The sequence below is a fragment of the Protopterus annectens genome, chromosome 3.part0, assembly GCF_019279795.1.
Source record: "Protopterus annectens isolate FY-2018-M chromosome 3.part0, PAN1.0, whole genome shotgun sequence".
Classification (NCBI taxonomy): Eukaryota; Metazoa; Chordata; order Ceratodontiformes; family Protopteridae; genus Protopterus; species Protopterus annectens.
Genome location: NC_056731.1, coordinates 47658197 through 47672416, shown reverse-complemented (window position 1 = coordinate 47672416; position 14220 = coordinate 47658197). Strand labels below are relative to the sequence as shown.

The 14220-nt window shown below is 39.2% G+C and overlaps 1 protein-coding gene across 1 annotated transcript; it reads left to right on the top strand.

Moving 5' to 3' along the window:
• The first annotated feature begins 1486 nt into the window (after positions 1-1486).
• On the top strand, positions 1487-6192 carry SKIDA1 (SKI/DACH domain containing 1). The gene is made up of 2 exons (XM_044064572.1): positions 1487-2045; positions 2178-6192. Exon 2 carries the CDS (start codon positions 2246-2248, stop codon positions 4742-4744), a length of 2499 nt encoding a protein of 832 aa, XP_043920507.1. The 5' UTR covers positions 1487-2045; positions 2178-2245; the 3' UTR covers positions 4745-6192.
• Positions 6193-14220: the final 8028 nt, after the last annotated feature.

Below are 14220 nucleotides of genomic sequence, written 5' to 3'. Positions count from 1 at the left end.
TGTGTAATAACGGTTATTGTATCGAGGAAGCGGTGGAGAGAAGGTATGGTATTTTTGTTAAGGTATGCCTAACAGAATTTTAAGGGGAACACTAATTCCAAATGTGTGAATTAGCACGTGTGTATTTGTATGTGTGACCCTGTTAGTGCAGCATTGTTCAGTGAGCTGCTGTTCTTCATTTTCATTTATATACTGAAGTATCACGAGATTGCATCAATCTTCCTCCTTAGCAGCTCAGAAAGAAATCCTGTATTAAACGCCGTGGTTCTTTGTCACTGAAGTAAAACGCTTATGATGGACAAAACTTAACAGTGAAAATACAGCAAAACAGTAGTACCATATGTCTAGTTTACAGCACATCTACAATTGCAAGTAGAAACGCTTTGTTTGTGCATTTGCTTCTAAGAAAATGCTTGGCGGGGGTGGGGGTGGGGGGTGGCTAGAGGCCATTCTTTGCACTCGTTCAGTATATGTAAAAGAACACAGTTATACAAAGAAGTCTGACTACCCCGACATCAGACTCTTACACACCTCTGCTCTGTTTCTGTCCACCGTCTGTCTCCTGTTTGTGTCTTCTGTATCATTTGCTCCAAGGCAGTGCAAGAACCCTCTTATTCCACAGATTCATACCTGTCTATATAGACACGAAAGCTTGTTATGCAGGAAAGATAAGAGGAGTTATTGGTGTTTCCCACTTTAACGTACAATACACAAGGGAAACAAATCCCCAGCTCATGCACGAAGATGAAAAATACTTGTTTTGTCTTTATTTAATTCACTGATATGGTAAGTTATGTACTTGTTGTCAACGCATACTGTTTGCTTCTGCCTTTAGAGGTTTATTTCTTTTTGTTGACTGCTCAGCAGATCATATTCCAGCAAACTCAATAAATAAGCAAAAATAGTGCATAATTTGTTTTTATTCATTATTGTTATTTGCATATATCAAAGAGTTGGCGTAACGTTGCCATTGCCTCACCTACATGCAGGTATGCAACAGTATACTGAACAAAAGCACAACCCCCAGAAAAAATAAATGGAAGAAAGTAACTGCATAATCTGAAAAGTATAACATATATGTACATTAACACAAATGCGGGAAGTATTACAGACATGTTGCCCCCCCCCCCCCTCCACACACACACATATATATCACACACTAAGGTTTACAAGCCGCTGTAATCGGCAGCTCAAGTTAACACCAGAGTCGCATCTCTCTCTCGTGTATAGGATAGATAGAAATATAGGTGTAGATATATCGCAATTTGCAATGTGCAATGCAAATCCATGTTGTATTTGTTTCCATTTAGTCACAGCTGTGGATTAAAGTTGTTGAATGGCGCTCATCTCGTATAATGAATGGACTCGCATTCCATAAGGGAATGTTTATGCAAATTATATTTCATAGTTTAAAAAATATCATCAAGCAAAGTAAGATTTACATAACTTGCAAAATGGATACCAGTTACTAGCCTTTTAATCACCAAAATAATGCAAGTTGTACGTATTTTCTTTGTCACACTGCAATGCATTTTGCTAGCATAGGAAACGGCCCCAGTTTATAATACGGTGAAATTCTGGGAGAAAATGGGGAAAAGAAGAAAGGTAAAAATTCTATTTTCGGCATTGTCAGAAATCTTGTCTGTCCACTTATGTCAGGTATAAGTACATACGACTGCCGAAGCATAAGGCCTTGGCACCACAGTGTTTCACTATGAATATAGAAAGATTTATATACAGTAACTGCATTATTTACTTTAGGATGGGAGGTGGCAGTATAAGGGTATGCTAATTAGCTCGAGGTTTTTGGAGGAAGGGGTGGAATATCAATTTTTATTGCATCACCTGTCAGGAGTGTCCAATCAGCGTTGGCTTTCGGGGAATTAATTGATGAAGGTGTCTCCGGACGAGCTCACTTCACTCTGTCATTTTATTTGTAGCCAAAGCAGCGGCGGGAATAGCAGCTGTAGTGCTGTTCTCTGTCTCCGTTCACCTTTCACTGTTCTGGATATAACAATCAAGACTGCGACAGAAAAAATGCTCAGGTATAACACATTTAAGAAACTTCTGCAAGCCTACACGAACACGTATAAAAAAGATTAACATTTTTTTGTAACTGAGTGTGTGTTTATATTTTGTCGTTCAAGCAGGAATAACAGTCTTTGTCACTTTATTAGCAGGATGCCTTGAAACCCTACTACACACTGGACCTCTTATTGTTTGCAGCAGATGCCAGGGATGCTGAATGCGCGAGATGGGGGACCTGGAGTCGGGTTATGAAGAGGTGGACGGCGTCAGGCTGGGGTATCTCAGAATTAAGGGGAAGCAAATGTTTGCGCTGTCCCAAGTTTTCACTGACCTGCTCAAAAACATCCCAAGGACTACCGTACATAAACGAATGGATTATCTAAAAGTGAAGAAACATCACTGTGATTTGGAAGAACTAAGGAAGCTAAAGGCAATAAATTCCATAGCGTTCCATGCAGCCAAATGCACTCTAATATCCCGTGAAGATGTGGAGGCTCTGTACACTTCATGCAAAACTGAACGGGTTCTGCGACGGAAAACGAGAAAAATTGGTCATAGCCCCACAGCTAAGGAGTGTGGGGGCTATGATCAGGCTACAAATGACCCATGTCCTAGATTGTGGAAAGAAAATCAAATATGGTTTGACATAAAAGAAGGGCATCAACCTTTATCGATTAAAAGGAAGTCGTGCAGTCTGGGGACAGCCGGCTTTCTACCGGCTTCTAATCTACCTCACATTTTTAGTAAATACACTGGTCAATGTTATCCTGAAAAAACACGATCAACTTGTAAAACTCCACTGAACTATGAAACTACTCCAATCGCCAGCAACTATGTAGCATTTCACCCATCTGGACCCTATTTTCGAAGTGTGCAGGTTTGCAGCAGTAAGGTACATCCAGCCTTCTACCAATCCGCCATTGCACAGCCCAAGTTTAATAGCTGTGATACCACTGGATTGATTTGCAAATATAAACGAAAAAGATCACGCAAAAACAATGTGGAAATAACAAACTTCGGTTTTAATAATAACACCAAACGAGTCCTACTGCTTCCTAAGTCCTGCAGATCCAAAGTCTCCAGCAGTAGTAGTCTTGGTGACGGCAGCAGCTGTCCAGACCCATTCCAATTTTTAAATGGATTGTATCAGAGTCATCACCAGGGAACTTTTCAAGAGAGCTACAGCAGCGACTCGGAATCAAGCTCATACTCGGACTTTGCTGACAATGATTCAGACGTTGGATCTAGCTTGTCCAGCACCAGCAACTCTGCCTCTTCAGAAGAAGAAGAGGAAGAACGCACAGTGTCGGAGTCCTCTGATGCCACATCTGAGGAGGACACCACTTCTGATACAGATTCCAGCTCCGTCTCCAGTCAGGTCTCACTGCAGAGCATCCGCTTCAGGCGCACCAGTTTTTCCAGCCTCCATACCAAACCCCCAGTCTTAGCACAGGCTAACTTTCTGTATCAGTTTCAGACCAAAAACAACGGTTTGGAGACCACACGACGGGACGAGTCGGCAGACAACAAAGCTGCACTGTGTGACTTCAAACCAGACCCCAGCGAGAAAAGAAGCAGTACAAGTTGGACTCCTAAACTCCGAAATGGATGCTGCTCTTCCAATCCTGGGGGCTGCTTACCGGAGATAAAGAAGGACATACTAGATGAACTTTCCTTTCCCAGCTCTGAATTTCCAAATGATACACCAGGAATCGCCCAAACCATTAGCTGCGTAAAAGAAGATGCCTCTTCGCCTAGGCCAAAGAAATTTAGAGAACTGCAAGAACAAAACACGTTTAAAGAAGAAAAGACGTGTTCTCCAGAAAGTACGGTACAATGTGAAGAACAAAATACACTGGACTTTACGCGGTCTGTCAATGAGTCTTTAGCAACAGAGCAAGCAGCAAAAGACTTGAGAACAAATAGTAACTGTGTCCCATTATCTGCAGAGTTACAACTTTTAAAATCCGACCTGGAACAGGAGGTTTTACCTACAGATCGGTGCAACCAAGAGGAAAGAAAGATAAGTTTTCTGCCCACGGTTAAAATCAAAGTCGAGGAGAACAGCGAGGACGAGTATGAGCCTAGAATCCCAACTGCAGATGCTAAGCTGAAGTCAGAGTGCAATGCATGCCAGGAGGAATTTGGGACTGTGACAGAGGTCACGCCTCGGGATACAGCCTCTGAGGTAACAGAGGACTCAAAAGGCCCTGAAAAACAAACTCTTTTGCCCAATGTATTGACACCAAGTAGGAAACTTCCATGCACTTTAGACTCCAGAAGAGCGGAGGCTGGAGAGTATAAGTATGGTGCAAGGGTAAGGAAAAATTACAGGAGGCTAGTGCTTGGCAAACGACCTGCATTGCAGGACACACTGACGAAACCAAATCTGAAATCCGACCGGGGTCCCCGTCCTGCAGGTAAAACTGAGATACAGGAAGGCACACTAGAAGATCAAACGGTTACAAACCGACGCAAAAGGTTAGCCAATAATGTAGCATCAACAATAAAAAGGCCTTTTAATTTCATGGCAAATTTTCCTTCTCCACCGTCACTAATTATTGGCAGTGACGGCGATCTGGTTCCAGCTTATTCATTAAACACTACTAAGAATTCACAGCCACCCCCCAAGGCCCATCCTGTTTGGAAATGGCAGTTGGGTGGCTCTGCAATACCTCTTCCACCAAGCCACAAATTCAGGAAATTTAATTTATAACAAAACTTGAACGTGGAATGCCACTTAGCCTGCGTCTCCAAACGCTCGTTACCTTTTTTATTGTCTTAAACTGAACCTTCGATATACATGACGGTGCTGATTTTTTTACCCTGGAATACTGTAAAAGAAGTTCCCAATTGGATTAATGGTTTGTTTACTAAGACATTTTTTATAACATTCCACAAACTACCTTGAAGATGGTTCTCTGAAGTCAAACGTGGAGCTGGAACTCTATTGTTTTGTTTATAATAATAAACGTGTATTGTGTACCTCACATGCAGATACATTCAAAGGGAGATGAACAGAACACAAATGAGCCATTAAATGTATGCACTACAGTCCAAACTGAAGTTTACTTATGAATTCATTGACCGTTTTCAAAGTACAAGATTGCACACAAGATGAATGTTTTACTATGGTTATATGTGGCAGTGCCGAAATGTGTGTGTGTGTGTATGTGTGCGTGTGTGTGTGTGTGTGTCTGTACGCACACACGCACGATCTCCACATTCTCTGTATTTTGAGATTATGGTACTACGGAAGAAAGGCTGTTTCTAGTTCGGAGCTGTTGCACTTCACTTTTAAGTTAATGCAAAATTATTTTATTTTAAATACAATTAGAGTAACAGTATTGCGTTATTTTAAACACTGCCATATCTAAACCTAGTAAAATATATCGGTATTTATTTTGGTTAAGATCATTTGTTTTTATGTTGGAACCGTTTCTCTTTCTTTCTATTTAAAATTGTCTTGCATTGCACTTGAAGGTCTTAACTAAGAAGGGTACTGTTTCTCCAACAAGTTTCACAACTAGCTGAGATGTGTTACACACGTGCATTACAATTTTTATGGCCCAGTTTGTTCCATCCACAAGGCAAAGGACAAGGACTTTACCACTGTACTGTACAACGAATAACATTTAAAGGGGATTATTATTGGCACAAATATAGGTAAAAGTCGTTGCACAATAATTATTGGGAGACAATTGTTATTTACTGAAGATACTGCTCAGGCAATATGCCATTGTTTTACATCGCAAACTTGGGAAGAGTTTATTTTTCCCAGATAACGTTTATCAGGATCATGAACAATGCAGGTGACAATCATATGGAATTATTTACCTTTGCACTTGAAAGTCGACAACCAGAACAAATTACAAAACTGTTTTAGTCTATACATGGGTACAGCGTATTATGTAATATGCTGGTGGGATGAAACAGTAAATCTGAAATATGAAAATATTGCACTGTTAAAAACTGGTTTAGCTTTATTTTTAAATTAAAGATGCAGATGTTTGCAAATGTTGTTCCCTTTTTCTACATATTGAATATTGTGTTGTGATAGGTACTATAATGTTGTGTAAGTTTTTGTGGTAGTGTTTTTCCTTCTACAGGTAAAATGCAAAACACGGGTCAACGTATTATTTAAGTTTGATAATCTAGTTGTAGCAGTACACTGAACGTTTTATATGCTGTAATAAAAATAAGTCAAACGAAATGTATGTTGGGAAAACAATGCTTAACTCGACATATATGTGTGTAACACTGGGTACATCAAATAAATAGTATCAAGCTTGGTGTGCATACACCTTTAAGGGGGCTATATCGCAGTAAACTCTTGTACAATTTCCTGTATTTTTAGAAGAGGAAAACCTTTATATCCCTTCCTCACTCAAGGAATTAACATATAGTACTGCCCCGCTTATGCTGTGAATTGTGATGAACTACATATATGTGTTGGTGAAGGTGTGCACTGCTAAACTCTGTTATGCTGCAAGCATAAATTTACCCCCATAATGTCCCTCACATGTTTAAAGAAGATGTACTTATCTGGCTTGAATATTTCAGCTGACTCTTTCCTTCTCTCTGTCTGAATGGATGTGTGTGCGTGTGTCAGGGGTGCAGCCAGAAAATTCTGTTTTGCATTCATAAGGTCTTACTGTTGCCCCCCCCCCCCCAACATCTTGCATTATAAAAACGGACATATCTCTCAAAATATTGCCCCCCGGCACTTAAAAGTATGTAGCGGTTTTAGCTGTTCCCTCTATTAAATACATTTTTATTTTAGCAGTCCTCTTAATAACAATCTGTGTACATTTTATTGGAGGCATTTTGACTGTTGTGACCATAATAAGGCCCCAGAAAATCCTAATGTTTCAAGTGATGCTCTGAAAAGTGTGTTGGGTAGAGTACAAAGAGTATGCTTGGATACACCCTTGGTGTGTTTGCCTACGTGTGGAAAAGAGAGAGAGAGAGTGTGTGTGTCTGTGTGTGTGTGTGTGTACGCGCGCGCGTCGGTGCAGCAAGACTTGTTGCTGTTGTGAGCTTTTGCCAGGACATGCACCATACACTGAGTGTTGGAGACATTCTCCCCATCATTTTGTTCCAAGCTGCAATTCAAACCGGAACTGATGTTCTGTAGTTCCGGAGGAAGCAGAGTCGGTCGTTTCTTGGGCACAGCTTTTTGCTATTGTTTTAAACGTGTGTATTTGTTTGTTTGTGTACAAAGATCGGATAGCTCGTAAAGTATTCGTCATTCTCTCTGTTGTTCAGCTTCCTTTTGTGGTGTTTGAGATTGTTGATCAAACTTTAATATGTAAACTGGAAACTGAAGCGGTGAGTTGCAAGGTCGGCTATAGAGACTTGTTAATATGCATTCCGTTTGTAAAAATAAGTTGTCCTTAAAGAGTGTTGCCCAACATAAGTGCTCTTGTTCACCATATTTTATGTGTTAACAAGGAAACGTGCATCTGAAACCTCAAACAGCTGTATAAAAGCAACATTTATGTCTAACCGATAGTTAATTCGGCTATCCAAATAAATGTAAATCTTACTCTCGACTGTCCAGATTTTTGCATCATATTTTGGTCTGCTCCTGGTAAGATTTTTTTTTTCTGGCAAATCACTGGGATTATGTATTAAAGTCACTAAATAATGCCACACATTTGAGTTTTAGACTTTATATCATTCAAAAAATGCATGCAAACACAAATCTTATTTTTTTTCTAGCGTGTGTACAATATTTACAATATGTCCTATTTTGGGCCTCTGTCCCCCGTTGTGTCGGGCTTTGTCCGCATTTCTTGGGCTAAGAGTTTGAGAGATATGCTTATATGCAGTGCTATTTCTAAATGTGCCAGCTGTATAAGCACGATTCTCCAAGGAAAGTGGACCTCCACGAGTGTTTTAAACTCCACTGAAATTCCAATTATAGGGAAATAATGCTCAACAAAAAGGGCACTACAGCACCCTAAAGTGTGACTTAAGTTCTACTTTGCAACTATGCACTCAAAATTATAGATGTTACACCAGATAACGAGTCGATTTCCTTTAATTCAGTTTAACATTTCTTTTTCTAAATATCAGTCTAAACCTCAGGATAATAAGTCAATGTGGCGCATAGATTTAGTGCATTGTGTATGACTAGTGCATGCTGTGTGAAGTACGTGTTTTCTTTAGCTGTGCATTATGTTTATCACTTTTCAAAAAGTTATTTGGCATTTCAAAGCAGTTTCTGAGAAATGCTTCTTTCCCAGTACTATCTCCAGTCATACTTCTCAACTGTCTAGATTTCTGCCTCGTGTTTTTGGTCTGTTCATTATAAAATGTGTGGTTTTCTGGGAAATTTCTGAGGACCGAATTCACTAAACATTGACATGCTTTAAGTTTCAGACTTCATATCCTTCAGAAAATGCATGCTAGTCATTCTAACAACTTTTTAAGTTTGCAAGAGAAATATTTAAAATTTCCCCTAGTTTGGGGGCTTTATCCCCTATTGTTTTAAAGCTTTGTCCACATTTCTTGCTCTAAACAGTTGAGGGGTACATTTACAATATGTTAAATATTTTGGTACCTATGCAAATTTTATGGACCTGCTTATCTTTGTTTTTTATAAATGCCATAGTGCAAATGGCCAGATAGCGATTGGATAGAAGACTGTACAGCTATCAACCAGTTTGAAAAGCTGATATTGGTTTTCAGACGCAGTACAGAATGTTATTTGCATTGCATCTGTAATGCAACGTAACATTTCTCTTAGTGAACAATTTGCAATACGGCAATAGGTTATGAGGACATCGCTGGGAAATACACACTAGTCTTCGTTATCTGTCACTGTCAGTACTGAAGGATACAATAATGCTCAGCAAAACGTAAAACGTGGCAAAGTAATGGAAGTATACGCATATTGATTGAAATTATTATTTGTTTTCTTTTCAGAAAATTTTAGAAAGCTGATGGCTAATTAGGCACCCAGACGCACCCAGACGCAAATATAAACCTTACCGGTCCTATTGTGGTACAATATACTTCGTTGTTAAAAACGTTACCACTTGGGAAATAAGTGCAGATCACAGCAGCAGTTTTCACTATCACTGAACTTGGTTTTAATATAGAAATGCAACAGTCTGTACGTCCTGCTTTTCATTCGCTGCTTCCCCCCTCCCCCTCCACACACGGTCTTAAAAGGCCTGTTAAGTTTTGCATGAAGCCTGCACAATGGGAGCTGAGAGAAGTGGCAGATTCCATCTCAGGCTTGCTGTTTCCTTTAGATACAACTACCTTCCCCGCACAATTCCTTTGGTCACTCTGGCAGTTAGTTTCGTACGTAGAAAATACGTGCAAAAAATATCCTGCATGGAAATACCCCCCCCCCCCACCACCACCACCTTGAGTTGCTAGTCATGATACTTAAAATTGCTGCTTTAAATCCAAAAGACGAAGGTTTCAACTTTCATAACAAGATTTATGAACGAGCTCCACACTGCAGTCCAGTGTTGTGACAGTGCAAAAACAATGAAAGTTGAGCTTAGTGAATAAAATTAAGTGAACTGCATTATGCGGTTGTTAAAAACGCAGGTTGGTGTCAACGTTTCTGACGAACACCCACCCAAGTTACACTCAGAATGTATTTTACCTGAGCTAGAGGGTCGCCATATTGCATGGTGGGGCTAGAAGAAGTCTTTGTTGCAGCTGAGAAATCGGTTTATGTGTTAGAAAGCAACTGGTTAAGCTCTAGTAGTGCACATCTGGATTTAGAAGGAACAAACTCCGAAACACTGCTAATTGTAGTCCCACGTGGAAGTGGAAAACTGCAAACTAAGCTAGAATTGCACTGTTCGTTGCCCTCTGTTTATTGTAACTCTTGAACATCTCGTTGCAAGGTCAGTGATCGGAAATGAAAGCATGAGTCTACTGACTGAAAATGCTACACCTAAAGCTTCAATGACGAATCCTATTTTCAGATATCTTGCTTGAAATGTCTGCTGCATGAATATGTGCCCCAGACAAAAGAATGTTAGTCTGTCTGATATGTGCTCTGCAAAAGAACTCCCATAGACGACATAAGTAATCAGCAATTGCAAATTGCAGAGGGCATTAATTTACAGTGCAGGAAGAAAACAAGCTAGTGGGTGAAAATCGCAGCAAACCAGTGGAAGCCGAGTTTAGAATAGCAGAGAGCAAACCAAGCCTATTTACACAGATATCCACTCCATTGTGCGCGCAGTTGGAAAGCGTGTAAAATTACACACTGGGCTCCTAAAGACTGGATAATTTCTCGTAAATAGCTAGGTCATTGTAAACGACTTTATTATGTTGTTTCTTGTTAATTGTCAAGAAAATCTTCATTGTTAAGTGTGAATGGCTTTATGAGCTAACCTGGTCACTGGAGCAATCAAGTGGGCAGTTCATGGCTGCTCGAGCTGCTTTTGTAGCCCTGTGCAAGAGTCGATTCCAAGGGAAAAAAGCATGAGATATTTGGCCCGGTCCCGCAATTCTTTAAAAAAGCACATCTCGGCGTACTTAAAAATGATGATTAGAGGCTGATCTACTTAACGGGATGCTTACCTTTCATTAGATTCACTTACACATGTGTGTATTCCTATTTACAGAACAAAATACTGCCTGAAATTCTGATGCCCGCAGTGCCAGAAATGTGTTTTCCTTCCTTCTTCCTTAGTTCTTATTGTTGGTTGCCGACTTGTTTTAAATGAGTAGAGTCCTTTAATATTGGAATGTCCCCCACCACACAGTCAATTCTGATATCACAACGAAAATGTATAATTATCAGGCTACAAAAAAACATATGAGAATTTACTTGCAAATGCAATCTGCAGTTCAGCTCGATAAAGCTCGAGCAAATACATCTGTAAACACACCCGAGAGCACTATAGCAATATTCCTAGTAGGAGTTACGTAGAAATTGCATGCAGAAGATTAAAATCGCTTTGTAGTCAAAGGTTTTCTATTCACTAGCTGTACAACTGAACTGTGGCATTGGTTCTACCCTACATAAATCAACATGAAAACTGACGTTTCTGATAAAATTGTATTGTGCATCTTTAAAAATAACTGTTTGTCAGAACACAAGTCATACAGTGCTTATTTACCTGTTTCACGTGTCTGCTTGGGAACATAATAATAATAATAGGGGACACTGTGGGTGTCTGTATTTCACAAAAGTGTGATACGTAGGATCTGGAAACCGCAAGCTGCTTTGCATTTTATTATGTCAGTGCCATGCATGATAAGCAAATGGAAAGTAGACAAATCACTGCTGTAAATAAAGGGGCACCAAAAAAGTTAAGTTGTTGGGGGATCGTGTTTCACAAAACACACTTACGTGTTTCAGCGTGTCCCTGAGAAAATGTGCAAGGCAGACAGTGGATATACCAAAGAGTGCAGAGAATAACGTGTCCCACCTATGTGTATATCAGAAAGCTGGCTGAAACTGAATAATATTGACATTTTGAGTTGGAGACGACTGCGAAGATTTGTTGATGGGATTGGCGGCGGTAAAATGGAAATTGTATGGATAATAAGCATTACAAAACTATATTACACAGCCGGGGTGCCGAAAATCTTCTGTATTTAAAAATAACAGGGAGGGGTCCTATTAGCACAAAAAGTGGGCAATACGTGAAACCTTGTTTACATGTGCACTGCATTGTACTTTAGTGCAAAAGATGGCAGGATGGAGAGATCCTGTCACTATTGTCAGCAATGTTCTTATCTGTCACATTTAGTGTAGTAAATCATATAGCAGTAGTTATCGAGGGGTAGCAAACGATTCTGCTGTCAGGGTCAAAGAAATTGCAGAATGCAGTTCTTGCACACATTTGCACAAAATATTCATTGAGGGTGTTGGCAGACAGACTCTTTGCACTTACTTACCTGAGTACATTTTGTGTTGAGCATCTTTCAGTAACATTATGCTAGAGAATACATGTAAAGGTCTCTAAACTAATACCCACAGCAAGAATACGTACATAGCTTGCTTAGATATATGATTACTTATTTTAATATTATTTTGTGGATAGGAGGTAACAGCTGAAAATTAAACAGCATTTGGAAAGATATACTAATTAAAAAATCAGAGGAGCAATGGGGGAGCAACAATATGAGTCTATGAGTGCATGAAAATGAAACATTCTGGTTGCATCCCTTGAGTTTTCAGGAAGCATCCAGAGGCCACTCATATGACAACAACCATCTACATATATATATATATATATATATATATATATATATATATATATATATATATAGTATGTGTATTAGTTGTGGTGTGGTGTTTTACTGGTATTTTTCTTTTTACAAACGGACGCTATTTTGTTTCTGAGACGAGACTAAATGTGGTCAGCGGTGATGGTCAGCGTTCTACCCTCGCTGACAAAGGAACATAAAATAAAATAATAGGCCTGCGTCCTGGGGCAGAAAGATCAGGAATGGCAGGTCATAAAAGGAATATCAGGCATATTTCATTATGTTGTCTTTTGTGGTAAGCTGTCACTGTGAAAAATGTAGGAAGTACAAACTACGTCTAAATAAAAGTGCACAATTTAGAAGTCGATGACATCGTTTTACTGCCTGCTTGTCACAGATGTACACACAGAAGTGTAATTCTACTTTGTGTACCAGACTGAATGCATTTTCTTTATTTCGTCGAAATTTCTCTGACTCCAGATAATGTATATAAATGGATAAAACAATGCTTTTAATATAGATATGTACATAGCATTTTAGAGGTAGGGCGGTTCATTTGAAAACAACCTTCATATGATACTAGGTGGTAGCAGCTGAAATTCCATGAGCTTTTTAACTATGTGGGACAATATTTGAATAAATTTATATTTTTGTCAGTGCAGTGAGGTACTGGGAGCAGCACTGCAAGGTTATGTGTCCAAAATGGGATTTACATGAATGGTAGTTATCCATCACAAAGAGAGTAGTTACTCAAAGAAATGGATGGGTCCATGTAACTACAATCACATTTGGATGGGGCAGCTATTAATCTTTGATAATTCCATTGGGCTTGGGATTAAACCCAGCGAAAAGTAAAAAGCAAGGGAATAAGGGACATACCTCTCAACTATCCAGATTTTCGCAGAATGTCAAGAGTTTTGCCTCATGTTTTTGGTCTTCTCCTCTTAAAATTTGTTGTTTTCCAGTAAGTCACCGCAGATTGAAGTCAGTAAGTAATGACATACATTTGATTTTCAGACTCGTATCCTTTAGAAAATGCATACCAACACAAATCCTGTTATTTTATCAACTTTCCAGGTTTGTTAAGAGCAATATTTAAAATCTGTCCCTATTTTTGGGCCTTTGTCATCCTATTATTTCAGGCTTTGTCCATATTTCTTGTGCTAAGAGGTTGAGAGGTATACACATTACAGACTTTATTCGGGTGTGTGAGAATAGCAGTAGCTATAGTTTCTGGACAGCAAGATGGACTTCCCTGCCATCTCACCAACCTTTAAACATGTGTATTGTGTGCATTGCGGCTGAGTTTGTTAAGATTCTTTATAAAGTACAAACAAGTGATCAAAGGACTCTGTGAGACTGGTTGTGTGCCGTCTCATTCCTCGGTCTAACTTAATAATCACTTTAATGTGGATGAGCGTAGCCTTATTCCAAGCATTCGTAAAGTATACAGCATGACTGTATATTTACCTTGGAGGTTATTTTTCACATCTTTGCTGAAATAACGAAAAACCGAAAAACGTCCACTGTTTTGACTTTTGAAGTGATCCGTTTCTAGCCCTCTCATTTCAAAAGGAAGTCCTGCAACGCAACAGCTCGACTACTTGGTCACTAATAAGCAATACTTGTGATTTCAGACTGCACGGTGCACTTTGGAGACAAGTTCATTCAGCTAATTTAAATAGTTAACGTGTAATTACTTCCTGGTTATGACAAAAATAGGCCATACCATAGCCTTATGACATGGGCGCGTGAATACCAGTTGTTCTTTCTTTTTTAACATCAACACATCATTAAGACCAATCAACACTGAGAGGTAGTTTACATAAACATTTTCAAGTATAATGTTATTCTAACAACACATTCCATTATAAGGCATTAAACAAGCAAAAAATAATTTCCAGTAATGATTATGTTGAACATTAAAAGTGACTAGTGGAACAGGTAAACTAATTTTCACTTTCTATCAAACTTCATGAGCAGCATTTCTAA